Source organism: Bubalus kerabau, chromosome 1 (assembly GCF_029407905.1).
Source record: "Bubalus kerabau isolate K-KA32 ecotype Philippines breed swamp buffalo chromosome 1, PCC_UOA_SB_1v2, whole genome shotgun sequence".
In the NCBI taxonomy this organism is placed as follows: domain Eukaryota; kingdom Metazoa; phylum Chordata; class Mammalia; order Artiodactyla; family Bovidae; genus Bubalus; species Bubalus kerabau.
The window spans coordinates 185556948-185573102 of NC_073624.1; the positions used below are offsets into that span (position 1 = coordinate 185556948).

Genomic DNA, 16155 nt, shown 5'->3' on the forward strand with positions numbered 1-16155 from the left:
TCTGGATTCTGTTGTGTTCCTCTGAAGAACATTGATTCTTCCCCACATCCCTTTTTTAAATTTTCACAGGCAATTAAACTGTCTGAACTCAAGTTCCAAAGTCTCTTTCCCCTGGGGTGGGAGGAGGGTGATATCTTACTTTTCTTTAGCTTTACCCAGGCTGGTTGGAGTCGGCCCTGCACATGGTTCAAGGGTTAGCAAGAGACTTGCACAGCAATTTTGGATAGAATTTGAACCTGATTTTTGGTTGTTGCTTTTTGGCTTTTTCCTTTCCTGTGTGTTCTGCCCCATTGTTGAACTGTTACAGTCCCTTTGGATTCTGTCTTATCATTTTTCAATCCAGTTTCTATTTCCAGTGAGAAATGGGAAGGTCACCCCATACCATTCCCTTAGAACAGGTAGAGACTCCCCTCCAACTTTTGCCTATTTTTGGTAACTCTCTAGAGCTGTACTGCCCAGTAGAATTTTCTGCAATGATGGGAATGTTCCATACCTCCACTGCCCAATATGGTAGCCACAAGCCACATGTGGCTATTAAGTGTAGAAATGTTCATAATACAACTGAGGAGCTGAATTTTAGATTTTAATTTTAATTAATTGGAAGTTAAATGAGCACATGTGGCTAATGGATACCATATAGGATGTTGGGACACCAAAACTTCAAGGTATAACAGTTTTTTAGCATATAGTCCAGAGTTTCTCATTATTATCTCTGAGAGGGCTGGTCTGATGCAGCTAACTCCACTGTTATAAATACCAAGGACAGAACTCTTTTGGTGGTTTTCCATTACATGAATTACATATCAGTCCATTAGTGTCTCTGGATTTTGCTTTCATTTTTTCAACTCAGTGATCCTACCAAGTCCATGAGCATAGCTTTCCCTCCTCTCTTCATCCCAATTTGATAATTTTCTTAATTAAAAATTATTTTAATTGTGGTAAACCACATATAGCAAAAAAAATTATCATCTGGACCATTTTATAGAATATTCACATTGTCATGTAACCCATCTCCATGACTTATTCATTTTCCAAGCAGAAACTGTTTTTATTGAACACTTAACTCCCTTATCCAGCTACTCTAGCCCCTGGCACCCATCATTCTACTTTCTGTCTCTATAAATCTGACTCCTCTAACTAAGGACCCCCTATAAGTGGAATCAGATAATATCTGTCTTTCTGAGATTGGTTTATTTCACTGGGCATCATGCCCTCCAGGTTGGTCTTCCTCCTGCTTTTAAATGCTTATGTAATATTTCATAGTATGGAATCCTGAATTTCTGATGGAATTTCTGATCCCCAGCATTGGGCATCCAGGTTGCTTCCAGTTCTCACTGGAAGGGAGAGAGGGAGGAACTCCAAGGCACGCAAGAAAACTTGGGGAGTGATGGATATGTGTGTGCTCTTTGCTATCTCATGGACTGTAGCCTACCAGGCTCCTCTGGCTATGAAAATTTTCAGGCAAGTGTACTAGAGTGAGTTGCCATTTCCTCCTCCAGGGGATCTTTCTGACCCAGGGATCGGGCCCACAGCTCTGCATTGACAGGCAGATTTTTTCCCACTAAGCTACCTGGGAAGCCTATAGTGATGGGTATCTTGATCGAGGTGATGAGTTCCATCAGTCCATACATATGTCAAATGCATTGACTCACACACTTTAAACATGCATAGTTTTTGTGTGTCACTCAATAAAGTCATGTTTTTTGTTTTTTAAAAAAAATTTTGGCTGCATCAGATAGCATGTTGGATCTTAGTTCCCCGACCAGGGATCAAACCCATGCTCTCTGCAATGGAAGCACAGAGTCTGGACCTCCAAGGAAGTCCCAGAGTTGTGTGTTTTTGTTTTTAACTAATTGCCCGAGCAGGAGGCATAGGAGATGCAGGTTCGATTCCTGGGTCAGGAAGATCCCCTGGAAAAGGAAATGGCAACCTGCTCCAGTATTCTTGCCTGGGAAATCCCATGGACAGAGGAACCCGGAGGGCTCCAGTCTATGGGGTCACAAAGAGTCAGACACGACTGAGCACACACTCAGCAAGCACTCTCCTTACAAGCCCATCAGTTTGCTTGACCTCTCTGAGTCCTGTGCAGGTAACAATCAGATCCTGCTGCCCCACCCCCCTTGCCTCTGGGGCTGGATCTGCTCACTTGCCCACAAAAACTTCCAGAGACCTGATCTCTCTTCCCTCCATCCTTCTTGAAACTACCCTAACCAGCTCCCAACATACCCCTACGCTGGGTGATGCTGGGGACCCCACAGGTCACTTCCTGGTCTGACCCTCACTCTCTGGTAGGAAGGCTCAGCTCTCTAAGCTCCGTGGGGCCAGCCAGGGCTGAACAGAAGCTTTGAAGAAAGGCCCTGGTGGGGTGGGCGGGACTAGGGAGGGAGCTCTGCTTCCTTAGGGTGGGAAGGATAGAGAAGGCCTCTTAAGTAGGGAATTTAATCTGACCCAGATCTTAAAGACTAGTACAAATGAGCCCAGTGAAGGGGGTGCCTAGTGAAGGGGTGCGGGCACTTAAGGAAAAAGGCACCACCTGTGTAAAGACTTTGCCGCCACTGGGTGGCGCCCTTGGGGGCTCTAGCACCTGGGATATTCCAGGGGCTGTAGGAGGGAGGGAACAGATTCCAAGAGGGTGGATGGATGTCCCACAGTCAGCTCTCAGGCATCTGCAGATCAACCCTCACAGCCCTCCCTGATGGTTACTTTATTAGGGGGAGGGGGCAGTGGTAGGGGGTTGCATTGCCAAGGGGTGATTCTGAGAAGGTGCAGCCAGGGAACCTGGAGAAGCAAGCTGTAGTGATGAGGGGTGGCCAATGGGCTGGGGATTCCAGGGAACATGGGCTAAGACTCTATGCTTCCAATGCAAGGGACAGGGTTCCATACCTGGTCCAGGAAAATCCGATGTGCCACGGGGCAACTAAGCCCATGTGCTGCAACTACTGAAGCCTGCACACTGCAACAGGGACTCAGCACGGCCAAGAGTAAGTAAAGAAATAAATAATTGTAAGCGTTTAAAAAAAAAAGAAAAAAACAGTTCAAGTGGGATGACAGGACTGAAGCAACAAAATTGGGTAAGGAGATAGAAGAATATGATGGCTTCTTTGGTAGTGATCTGAGAAGAATTCTCCAAGGAGGTAACAGTGAACCAAGATGTGAATGATGAGACAGAGATAGACAGGGGTTGCCTGGGAGAACAGCATGTGCAAAGGTCCTGAGGCAGGAATGAACTTGGTGAGTTGGACAAGCATATGCAAAGCCCCTGAGGCAGAAATGAGCTTTGTGAGTTGGTCATAGCACATGTAAAGGTCCTGAGATGGGAGTGAGCTTGGTGAGTTTTGGACACAGCACATGCAGACCCTGGAGGAGGAATCTGATTGGTGAATTGGAAGCCCACCAAGCAGCCATTGCAGTGAATTGAGTTGGGGGAGGGGTGTACCAGCAGGGCCAGAGCATGAAGGGGAGAGGCAGAGCCCTGGACTTGGGACCCCCCCCCCCTTAGGATCCTTGAAGGTGGTATCTCCTGGCCTGGCTACATCTCTGGTCGTGAGCACCCCGCAGGGACCCTGCTCAGAGAGGCCAAAGTGGAGGAGCTGAGGCTAGGTGCAGGAGTGGCTGTGGTTATCTACAAATAACCCCCTCTTAGCCCATCACGTGCTCCCTGCCTGGGCCTCTAGCCGAAGGAGTCAGGTGACCCCAAGCAGGCCAGGCTGTGGGGGCAGTGAGTGAGTATGTGTGTGTGTGTCTGTTCTTCCCTGCACAGCCCAGACAAGCCCTGCACTTCCAGCTAGATTTAAAATAAAACGTGTGTGCACAGCTCTGCTCTGCTGGGTGTTGCCAGGGCCTTTGCAGGGGGGTGGGGTGGGGAGTTCAGGGGTGCTCTGCTCATCCTCCCCCTCCCCGTGTCAGCACAAAGCCCTGATCGCTGTCTTCTACTTGCCCCTCCAATCTGGGGATATTTTTAGGCACTAAGAAGGATTATCAGAGTCTGGCTCCCAGGTGGCAGGGGCAGGGCTGGGAGTGAGGCCAAAGTGCCTTTGAGAAGCAGTCCAGGCTGGGAGACCAGCTTGGGGAGGAAGGGGAGGAACTCGAGGGTGGGAGGGGAGATGAGGATAAAACCTCAGGCTGGTTAGGCCTGACCAGCTGCCCGCTTGGTGATTCTCCAGATGACCCCTCAGCAGCCATCCTGAGCTCATTCATTGGCTACAGCTTTAAGGAAAGGCTGCAGAGGGAGGCGGGGGAGGAGCATGGATGGGAGGATGTCCCCAGGAGAACCACTCAGAACCTGCATGGATCAGTGCCCTGGTTCCCAGACTGCTTCCCCCACCCAGCTGCTAATGGTAACTACATGTTTACTCAGAGCTCACTCCACCCCAGGCATCATTCCCAACCCCTCCCCTACATGGCGGGCGGCAGCGGGGGTGGGGGGTGGGGTTGGGGGGTGGAGGTGGCATTGTTATTCCCATTTTACAAATGAGGAAACTGAAACAGTGGTGAGGTCAATGGCAGGTAAATTGGAGGAATCAAATCCATTGCAAGACCAGCGTGGAGCACTTACAAGCCACCCAGTTTCCTGAACCTGTACAGTGGTGCAGCAAAGCAGAAGAGCTGGCTGTACCCATTTTTCAGATGGGGCACCTTGAGGCCCAGAGAGGCAGAGGGTCCACAGGGAACAAGCAGAGGAGCTGGAGTCCAAAGGAGAAACAAATGAAAGTTATCCCTCACCACCCTGAGCCTTGCTCCTGCCTGCCCCTTCAGAGGAGGGCATCTGTTGGAGGAGGAAGTGGAAAAGAAGTTTGAGGCTTGCGGGCCATTGATGCCTAGTTACAGCCATACCTGAGCCCCTTCTGCATGTCAGACACTGCCCATGTTTTCCACATGCAGGCTCGCTGGCCTGCTTGACCACAAAGCAAGGAGGTGGGTGACTTCTCAGAGTTCAGTGTCTCTTCTTTATCAAGAGAGTGAAGGGGGTGAGTGAATAGACAGACACAGTTTAGAGAAAGGGTTTTTCCAGTAGTCATGTGTGGATGTGAGACTTGAACCATAAAGAAAGCTGAGCACCAAAGAATTGGTACTTTTGAACTGTGGTGTTTGAGCAGACTCTTGAGAGTCCCATGGACTGCAAGGAGATCAAACTAGTCAATCCTAAAGGAAATCAATCCTGAATATTCATTGGAAGGACTGATGCTGAAGCTGAAGCTCTGATACTTTCACCTGATGTGAAGAACTGACTCATTGGAAGAGACTCTGACGCTGGAAAAGATTGAAGGCAGGAGGAGAAGGGGACGACAGAGGATTAGATGATTGGATGGCATCACTGACTCAATGGACATGTTTGAGCAAGCTCTGGGAGTTGGTGATGAACAGGGAAGCTTAGCATGCTGCAGTCCATGGGGTCATGACGAGTTGGACATGACTGAGCAACTGAACTGACTGAGTGAGGAGGTCCAAGGCTGAGTCTTCTACAGTCTGCAGCCCCCTTTGGAAGGCTCTGAGATTTGGAAAGTGCATTTCTGTTTTCCCTTCTGACTTGGGGACCAGGCAAGGCTATGCCTGCTTCAGCTGAGAGGACTAGGGTTTGAGGTTGGTCATGCTTCCTTCCTTCTCCAACCCCCCTCTAAAAAAGGGCTGTCTGGCCAGCTTCCAACATCACAGTGAATGAGGCAGGGCTGGCAGAGGGTGCTTTAACTGGATCTGAGGTGGGAGCAATTGAGAGGTGCCTCCAGGAGGAAATGGCAACTGAACTGGGTTTTGAAGGATGTGTAGGAGTTTGCCAGACAGACAGGAGAGGTACGTTCACCCTGTGAGGGCTGAGACCTTACCAGTTTTTGTCACCATTTTGTGTTCTCACTACTCAGCATGGGGCAAAAAATATTAGATGGTCATTCTAGGCAGAGGATGGCATTCATAAAAGCTGGGGTGTGTGCTGGGAGCGGAATGTATCAAGCAGTGGAAGTGGGCTTTGAGCTGGGGACGTGGGCAGAGGCCTGGGATTATGGGATGCCACTGCTCGCGTGCATTTTCACTTGTCCCCAAAGCTCATCGTGACATGCCAGCACCATGGGTGCAGGGGACTCAGATCTTGGGAAGAACATGTGGCTGGGGGCCTGGACTTCTGAGTTCTGGCTCCAGCTCTAGCTGGCTGTGGGCCTTCCCAGGCTGCCCAGCCCGCTTACATCTGTACTGAGGGGTGTTCAGATAGGTGTGAGGGCCCTTGAGAAGGCTATAGAAACCCTGTCATGAAAGTAGCTCTTGCTGGGAGGTTGTGTGGGGGTGAGGCCAGAAATTCCGGGCTGGGCATGTGCACTCATGCCCCTGTGGGTGCATGGGATCAGGCCAAATTTTCCTGTTAGTGAATTGTTTATGTGTTTTTTTTTAACCATTTTTAAAAATTGAAGTTTTGTTAATTTATGTGTTAGTTTCAGGTGTATAGGACAGTGATTCAGTTTATATATATATATAGTTAGTTAGTTGTGGAGAAGGAAATGGCAACCCACTCCAGTACTCGTGCCTGGAAAATCCCATGGATGGAGGAGCCTGATAGGCTACAGTCCATGGGGTCGCAAAAGGTTGGACACGACTGAGCGACTTCACTCACTCATGGTTAGTTGCTCAGTCATGTCCAACTCTTTCCGACTCTATGGACTATAACCCTCCAGGCTCCTCTGTCCATGGGATTCTCCAGGCAAGAATACTGAGTGGGTTGCCATGCCCTCCTCCAGGGGATCTTCCAACCCAGGGATCAAACCCAGTCTCCCACATGCAGGCAGATCCTTTACCATCTGAGCTACCAAGGAAGCCCAAGAATACTGGAGTGGGTAGCCTATCCCTTCTCCAGGGCAATCTTTCAGACGCAAGAATCGAACTGGGGTCTCCTGCATTGTAGACAGATTCTTTACCAGCTGAGCTACCCAGGAAGCTATATATATATACTTTTTCAGAATTCCTTAAGTTTTTATATATATATATATATTCTTTTTTAGATTCTTTTCCATTCTAGTTATTATAAGATATTAAATACAATTCCTTGGGGTATACAACTGATCCTCTTGTTTATCAATTTCATATTTGTGTGTTTAGTTGCTCAGTCATGTCCGACTCTTTGCGACCTCATGGACTATAGCCCACTAGGCTCCTCTGCCCATGGGATTCTCCAGCAAGAGTGCTGGAATGGGTAGCCATTACCTTCTCCAGGGCATCTTTCTGATCCAGGGATCAAACCCGGTCTCCTGCATTGCAGGTGGATTCTTTACTGTCTGAGCCACCAGGGAAGTAGTGTTATCTGTTATATGTTAATCACAAACTCCTGATTTATCTGTTTTTAAAGACATCAACCACTTGGGCAGAAGTCCCTCCATCCTCCTATCCATCTGTCTGTTCTGTCTGGGTCTCCTGAACCTTGTGGGTCTAAACTAACCACTGTCACACACCTGTCTTAAGGAAAATTGCACAAGAGGAGAGCTGTGAGTTTACTTTTTATTCAGAGTCTTTATATGTGCGCTCAGTCATGTCTGACTCTTTGCAACCCCATGGACTGTAGCCCGCCAGGCTCCTCTGTCCAAGGGATTTTCCAGGAATAGAGGTGTAGGTTGCCATGGCCTCCTCGAGATGATCGTCCCAACCCAGGGATCAAACCTGTGTCTCTTGTGTCTCCTGCATTGCCAAGGGGGTTCTTTACCACCGCACCACCTCAGGGTCTTCTGGAGACAGCCACTTGGTAGCTCTGAGTAAACAGCTCTGAAGATGAAGGGGAGGAGCCAGAATATACATGAATTTTGGGGGGTAGGAAATACAAGCAGTCCAGCACACACCTTGGGAAAATATGATTGCCTGTCACGAAGAATAGATAAGATAATCATTCTCGTGCTTTTCTGTGTTTGGGAAGATGCAAGAATCTGAGGTCATTGAAATTCTTCTGGCTATGAGTCTAACTATCCAGGGACCCTTTCTGTCCAAAGCACAGAATGCCTCATCCTGTTTTTCTTCTATCCTGAATTCCCCTGTGGGCTCACTGCCTGTAGGTTGCAATTTAACCCTTCATATAACTGGATGGTGAGCAGCACTCTTTGTTCCCTTTTTTTTTTTTTTTTTGACACTTTTGCCCATCTGTCAGGCTGGTGCCTCTTGGTGTCCCTCCCATGCCAGAGTGTCCAGTGGTCGTGGCTACTCTTCATCACTTCACTGATGCCTGAACTCGAACGCCCTCTGCCATGGTCTTTGGGCTGATTCCTCATGTACACTTCCTCCCTGGGGGATTTCATACATTACCTGCCCCAACCCCGGAGGAGCTCCAGCCTAATCCGTGGCCTCAGGGACATCCAAGTCACGGCCCTCCAAATCCACCCAACTCCTGCCCCCCAAATCCACTGTCCACTGAAAAAAAAAAAAAGCACAACCTAAAAGCTGAGAATTATATTTTACTCTGTGGACATTCTGAGGACTTCAAGCCCAGAGATAGCCTCTCAGATAGCTCTGAGGAAGTGCTCTGAAGAGATGAGGGAGGAATCAGGATATATAGGAATGTTTGCAACAAAGATCAGGTAGTCGGAACTTCAAAAGATTACTGCTAGTTAAAACCAGGGCTTCCCTGCCAGTCTAGTGCTTTAAGAATCCACCTGCTGATGCAGGGGACACGAGTTCAACCCCTCACCCGGGGAGACTGAATGTGGCAGAGGACAACTGGCCCGGTGCCCCACAGTGACTGAAGCCCATGCTCCGTAACAAGAGAAGCCAAAACAATGGGTCCTAGATTTTTTCCAAGGCAGATGTTTTAATCTGCACAGAGGAGGGGCGCACAGCATGGAAGCACAGCTCAGCGCGTTTTCTCAACCAGAATACCACATGCATCAGGAAACAGGACATTCCAACCCCCAGCAACCTCTCCTGGCCCTTCTGATCCCTGCCTGCTCCTAAGAGTAACCCCTCTTACCTGGCAATATGCGTGGGGAGAAATAACACCCCCCTTAATGACGTCTGCATCCTAGTCCAGAACCTGGGGGTACGTGCTACCCAATGTGGCAAAGGGAAACTGAGCTTGCAGGTGGACGTAAGGTTGCTAGTTGGCAGATCTTGGTGGGGAGGCGGGGAATGTAGTAGCTTCTCCTGGTTTATCTGGGTGGGCCCCTATTCTGGCCTCCAAAGCCACTTCCTGTCTGGGAATCCACCCCCGCCCTTGCCATCTCACCTAAAATAAAACTGAGGGCCATAAAACTCCCAGACTTCACAAGATCAAGTGTAAAATGGTGCAGCCACTCCAGAATACAATTTGGTAGTTGCTCATCAAGGAAGATATGCAGTGAAAGTAAAAAAGTGAAAGTGTTAGTCACTCTGTCACGTCTGATACTTTGCGACCTCATGGATTTGGGGAAGAATACTGGAGTGGGTTGCCATTCACTTTTCCAGGGGATCCTCCTGACCCAGGGATCAAACCCAGGTCTCCTGCATTGCAGGCAGATTCTTTACTGTCTGAACCACCAAGGAAGCCCAAGTATGACCCAGTAATTCCACTCCTCCAGACAGACCTAGGAAACAGAAAGACATCTATTCACACCAGACTGGGGACGTGAATGTTCTGAACAGTTTTGCTCATAACTACCCCAAACTGAATGCATCTCAGATGTCCATCAACAAGTGAATGATAAGACTTTCTTGGTGGTCCAGTGGTTGATTGGATCCCTGGTCTGGGAGGATCCCGCAGATTTTGGAGCAACTAAGTCCATGGGCCACAACTACTGAAGCCCGCGTGCCCTAGAGCCCGTGCTCCTCAACAAGAGAAGCCGCTGCGACAAGAAGCCTGCTCACTGCAATTAGAGAGTAGCCCCCGGTCACCACAACTAGAGAAAAGCCTGCATGCGGCAACAAAGACCCAGTGCAGCCAAAAAAATAAATAAAACAAATACATTTAATAATAATAAGTAAAAGTTAAAAAAACAAGTGAATGCCAACCAAGTGTGGTATATTCATTTAGCAGGGCTTCCCTGGTGGCTCAGATGGTAAAGAATCTGCCTGCAATGCGGGAGACCTGGGTTTGGTCCCTGGGTTGGGAAGATCCCCTGGAGAAGGGAACGGCAACCCACTCCACTAGTCTTGCCTGGAGACGTCCATGGATTGAAGAGCCTGACAGGCTAACAGTCCATGGGGTCGCAAAGAGTCGGACATGAGTGAGCAACTTTCACTGTTCATTTAGTACCAACAATTTGAGAATTAAAGCTACTGAACTTGCAACCACAGAGGTGAATCTTGAAAATATTATACAAGTGAAAGAAGCTAGACACAAAGATGGGGTTTGTGATTCCATTTATATGAAGCTCGGGAACAGACAAAAGTAACCCCCAATGGAAAAAAAAAAAAACTGGAGCAGAGGTTACCTTTGGACGGTGGAGATGGAGGTTGACTGAGAAGGGGCTGAGAGAGAGAGAGAAGGTGATGGAGGGAGGAGAATGTTTGTGGCTGGAGGTTGGTTTACATAGGTGCGTGTATTGGTCAAAACTCAGCAATTGCGCACTTAATGTTGATGCATTGTGCTCTAGTAAATTTTACCTTCAAAGAAAAAAAAACACGTAAGTCAATATTGAACTCTAGTTCATGATCTGCATGCTGAAATATTTAAGGGTGATGTGACTTGATGTCAACTACTTTTTAAAAAGAATTTATTGAAGTATGGCCCTAGTGGCAGTGGCAAAGAATCCGCCTGCCAGTGCAGAAGATGCAAGAAACTCGGGTTCAGTCCCTCAGCGGGGAAGATCCCCTGGAGGAGGAAATGGCAACCCACTCCAGTATTCTTGACTGGAAAATTCCATGGGCAGGGGAGCCTGGTAGGCTACAGACCATGTGGTCGCAAAGACTTGGACACACCAGTGTGCATACATGGATGCATACATGCACCAGTGTGCATATACATGGACACACCAGTGCATACATGGTTGATTTACACTGCTGTGTTAGCTTCAGGTATACTGCACAGTGAACCAATTATACACGATATATATTCTTTTTTAGATTCTTTTCCATTACAGGTTATTACAAGAAATTGAGTAGAGTTCCCTGTGCTATTCAGTAGGTCCTTGTTGGTTATCAGTTTTATATATAGTAGTATATTGGCACCCCACTCCAGTACTCTTGCCTGGAAAATTCCATGGACAGAGGACCCTGGTAGGCTACAGTCCATAGGGCTGCAAAGAGTCAGACACGACTGAGCAACTTCACTTTCATATGTATTTTAACCCCAAACTCCTAATTTATTCCTCCCCCTAAGCTGCTTATTTTGTGGGTTTCTGTTTGCTTTGAATGCAAATTCAGATCAGATCAGATCAGTCGCTCAGTCGTGTCCAACTCTTTGCGACCCCATGAATCGCAGCACACCAGGCTTCCCTGTCCATCACCAACTCCCAGAGTTCACTCAGACTCACGTCCATTGAGTCAGTGATGCCATCCAGCCATCTCATCCTCTGTCGTCCCCTTCTCCTCCTGCCCCCAATCCCTCCCAGCATCAGAGTCTTTTCCAATGAGTCAACTCTTCGCATGAGGTGGCCAAAGTACTGGAGTTTCAGCTTTAGCATCATTCCTTCCAAAGAAATCCCAGGGCTGATCTCCTTCAGAATGGACTGGTTGGATCTCCTTGCAGTCCTAGGGACTCGCAAGAGTCTTCTCCAACACCACAGTTCAAAAGCATCAATTCTTCGGTGCTCAGCCTTCTTCACAGTCCAACTCTCACATCCATACATGACCACAGGAAAAACCATAGCCTTGACTAGACGGACCTTTGTTGGCAAAGTAATGTCTCTGCTTTTGAATATGCTATCTAGGTTGGTCATAACTTTCCTTCCAAGGAGTAAGCGTCTTTTAATTTTATGGCTGCAGTCACCATCTGTAGTGATTTTGGAGCCCAGAAAAATAAAGTCTGACACTGTTTCCACTGTTTCCCTATCTATTTCCCATAAAGTGGTGGGACCGGATGCCATGATCTTCGTTTTCTGAATGTTGAGCTTTAAGCCAACTTTTTCACTCTCCACTTTCACTTTCATCAAGAGGCTTTTTAGTTCCTCTTCACTTTCTGCCATAAGGGTGGTATCATCTGCATATCTGAGGTTATTGATATTTCTCCCGGCAATCTTGATTCCAGCTTGTGTTTCTTCCAGTCCAGCATTTCTCATGATGTACACTGCATATTTATTATTAATAGTATACCAATTTTATGCTAACATCACAGGATTTTACAACTTAACAAATAGTTATAAAAGTACATTTAGAAAAGAAATGTCAAAGAATTAAAAGGTAAGATAAAAAGACAGCAAATCAAGACGTGGTAATGGTGTAAAGATGGAAATATAGATAAGTGCAACAGAAGAGAAAATTCCATAAATAGATTTTTAAATATAATAACTTTTTAAAAGCTAAAACACTTACTAAAACAAGATAGGAAAGGTGAGCTACTAAGTGGTACTTAAAGAACAAATTGAGAAAAAAGTTCTGATTCCCAGCTTAGTTGTCCCAGCCAAATAAATTCTAAGTAAAGTCTTAAATACACATGTATATGTATGTGCATATATAAAATCACATTGTAGAAATTGTAGTAATAAAAATAGAATATGTATTAAATTGGAGGGTAAATCACAATCTCTAAAGCAGCAGATAAAATCTTGAGAATAAGTCTTTTTTAAAAAACCATATTATTTAATCTTGAAAGAAGTAAGGTGTTAGTTGCTCAGTCGTGTCCAACTCTCTGCAACCCCATGGACCCCATAGCCCGCCAGGCTCCTCTGTTCATGGGATTTCCCAGGCAAGAATATGGAGTGGGTTGCCATTTCCTCCTCCAGAGGATCTTCCCAGCTCAGGGATGGAACCCAAGTTTCTTGCATCTTCTGTATTGGTAGGTGGATTCTTTACAGCGCCAACAGTCTGAACCTGGGTCTCCCGCATTGCAGGCAGATTCTTTAACATCTGAGCCACCATGGAATGATGTCTTAAGATTAAAACAGCATTAAGAGGAGCTGTTTCTTTTGTTGGTTCTCTGCTGTCATAGACTTTGGGGTGATAAAAATTCTCCTGGGCTGAGCAAGAAGCAACGTTGTGGTCCCCCAGCTGTTTTTTTGAAGTCCACCCAAAAATGCACTGGTGGGTGGATAGAGGGATGGATGGATGCATGGGCAGATGTGTTATAAAGCAACAGAGCAAAACGCGAATGGTAGAGTCTAGTGGTGGGTATATAGACACTCACTGTAAATTTGGCTTTTCTGTAAGATGTTGGAGGAAATCATCTGATTCTGCCTCACAGTCCACAGAGCATGACCTGCCCCCACCCTCTTCCTGCACTCACCTCCTCCCACTCTCTCTCCTTGCTCACTCTGCTCCAGCCACAAAGGCATCCTTACTGGTCCTCCCCGGCTCAGTGTTGCTCAGTCCTGCCTCAGGGCCTTTGCACCTGCCACTCTGGAAAGTCCCTCCCAGCCCCTCTCCCACCACCACTACCCACTTCTGCACATACCCAAGCCTTCCTCATCTCTAGGTCTCAGCTCAGATGGTGTTTCCTTAGAGACCTTCCATGATAAATCATGTCACCCTGTTTCTACCAGGCGCCATCACGATGTGTTGTCTTATTTATATATGAATCTGTTTACTTGTGGTCTGGCTACCTCCTCCTGCTGGGCTGTGAGCTTCATGGGAACAGGAATGTGTCTGCTTTGTTCCCTGCTGTGTCTCCAACATCCAGCCTCAGGCTCTGGCATGTATAAGCCACTCAGAGAACATCTCATGGATGGATGGGTGGATAGGTAGGTAGACAGATGGGTGGATGAACAGATGGATGGGTGGATGGATGAACAGATGATAGATGAATTGATGGGTGGGTAGATGGCTGGATGCATAGATGTAAAGGTGGGCAGGCATGTGGCTGGCTGGCTGAACAGATGAATAGGTGTGTGGAGGGATGGATGGATGAATAGATGGACAATGGGTGGGTGGATGGATGAACAGACAGGTAGATAGGTGGGTATGGATGTGTGGACAGGTGGATGGATGGATGGGATGATGGACAGGTAGATGGGTGGATGGATAGGTGAATGGATGGATGGATGGATGAACTCGTACATGTACAGGTGGGCGAGCAAATGATATGGCTGGATGGATGAATAGTTGAATAGGCGGACTGAACAGATGGATGAGTGGACTGATGGGTGGATGGATGGATGGATGGACAGACAAATGAATGAACAGACTTTGCAAGTGAGGACCAGTATGGGGGTTGGGGCACTTGTTTTAAATCTCGGGAACCAGAGAAGCTATTTGGGCTCCTCAGGACAGCTGGGGCAGCTCTTGGTAGAAAGCTGGCCTGCCTTGACCATTGCTCCATTATCTGGCAGCAAGCTCGGTTAGACTGTAGGCACTCTTGCCCAGCCGTGGCCAGGAGAAAGTGAGACAGCTGACATTCACACCTCAAGGAGAGTCCATGCGTGGAAGGATGGCCAGGGAGGGAATTGTGGAGTCCTTAAATCCTTTATCTTTGGGCTGGTTCAGAGGAACCTCCCTGCAATGACAGAAAAGCTTCCCGGCTGCTTGAGGACTCAAGGTCATCACCCTAATCAGCCCCTCCCTTCTGCCTGCCTTTCTCATGTCTGTAAAGTACAGTATAATAACTATCATCATGAGCTACATTTAAGGGTCAGTAGTCACCAGGCTAAGCACTTTGTGCACCTTATGAAGCTGGGCTGCGAGGTGGGTATTGCCATTCCAGTTTTACAAATGAACTTGAGATTCAGAGAGGTCAGGTCATTTGCCTGAGGACACACAGCCCAAGTCTATCCTTCACACTGGCTCTAATAAACTCCAGGTTGCCAGGGGCTGGGGGGAAGAGGGCACGTTGCCCGGTCCTCCCACTCAACGTGTCCTGTGTGCCGAGCTGTCCATTCACTGGACCCTGTGTCCACAGGATGTGGTCCAGCCTGAACGACTGGCTGTGGAATGAGAGGTTGTGGCTCCCCGCCAACATCTCATGGGCTCAACTGGAGGACCACGATGGCCTGGTCTTCCCCCACCCCCAGGACACATTGATGGCTGTACCCCTGGCGCTGGCCCTGGTGGTCGTTCGCTTCACCTTCGAGAGGTAAGTGACTGCGCCACCCACCCTGTGCTCTCCCATCTGCAGGATCGCATCCTCGCATGTCCCTGGAGGGAGCCTGGCTTTGAGTCACAGTGCTCTTCTGGCTCCATCCTGCCCCCTACCCCAGCTGCCGTCACCCATATTCTGAGGGTCTCCGAGGCCTGGGTCATTGGCTGCAGGTTTCTGGAAGTGCCAGCATCTCGGAAAACAAGTGGGGGCCATAGGAGGGCGGGGGATGCTCTTGCTTTGCTGACCTGGGATGGGTCTGCAGAGACCGGTCAGTAAGTGAAGGAACTCCCACCCACTCCCTCGTCCTTCCTTCCTGTATGAGTGCCTCTCCTCCCTCTCTGGGCCCCACTCTTCCCTCCTGGTTCCTTCCAATGCCTCCCCTTTGATCTCCTTTGTAGCCAAAGGAAGGGCTAGGCTACTCCAGCCCCCACTTTGGGACCCCCTGCCACTCAGCTCCTGTAGCCGGGCCCCTGGCCCTGAGTGTATGCTGAACGCACCCATGGGTTTTCAGTTATTTCTCATGAGATCCAGACACTGCCCCAGACTGCAGTTCTTCTTTCCCTGGCCGTCCGTCTCCTGGGTCCCTTCCCTCTGTCCCACGCTCTTCTACCTGACTTATGCTGTGGTCACAGCTCCCACATCTGCCTGGCCCCCACGGCCCACCCCCCACAAGGTTTGCCCCCCTCAAAGCTTCCCGCTTGGTGCTAGGGGCCCCTCCCACTCCCCTTCCTCCACAGCTCACATGTGATTTCAGATTCCACCTTTTTCTAAAAAATATGTATGATCTTCGCTGCAGGATGTGGTATCTTTAGCTCCAGCATGCAGCAGCTGTGGCATGTGGGATCTAGTCCCCTGACCATGGGTTGAACCTGGGCCCCCTGCATTGGGAGCATGGAGTTTCAGCCACTGGACTGCCAGGGCCGTCCCAGGTCCCCAACCTTCTTTGCAACCCCCTGGCGTTTCTACAACGTGCCTGTCCCACTCACGAGGAGCTTCCTGGAGTCAGGGTTCCTGGGACACAGGCTAGATATGGGGAACCGAGGGCCCATTCATTG

The 16155-nt window shown here is 48.5% G+C and overlaps 3 protein-coding genes across 4 annotated transcripts in view; 2 read left to right on the forward strand and 1 right to left on the reverse strand.

Annotated features, from left to right (window-relative positions):
- TIMM44 (translocase of inner mitochondrial membrane 44) overlaps positions 1–16155 on the reverse strand; it is a 369417-nt gene that overhangs the window by 233374 nt on the left and 119888 nt on the right. The gene's annotated exons all lie outside the window — the stretch shown is intronic.
- The window catches only part of RPS28 (ribosomal protein S28), a 239358-nt gene that overhangs the window by 179178 nt on the left and 44025 nt on the right, over positions 1–16155 (forward strand). The gene's annotated exons all lie outside the window — the stretch shown is intronic.
- CERS4 (ceramide synthase 4) overlaps positions 1–16155 on the forward strand; it is a 35136-nt gene that overhangs the window by 11860 nt on the left and 7121 nt on the right. For both annotated transcript variants that reach the window (XM_055545788.1, XM_055545789.1), the window contains one exon: positions 14921–15094. In XM_055545788.1, the coding sequence (XP_055401763.1) occupies positions 14922–15094 (173 nt within the window). In that variant the 5' untranslated portion in view covers position 14921. The remainder of the gene's footprint in view (positions 1–14920; positions 15095–16155) is intronic.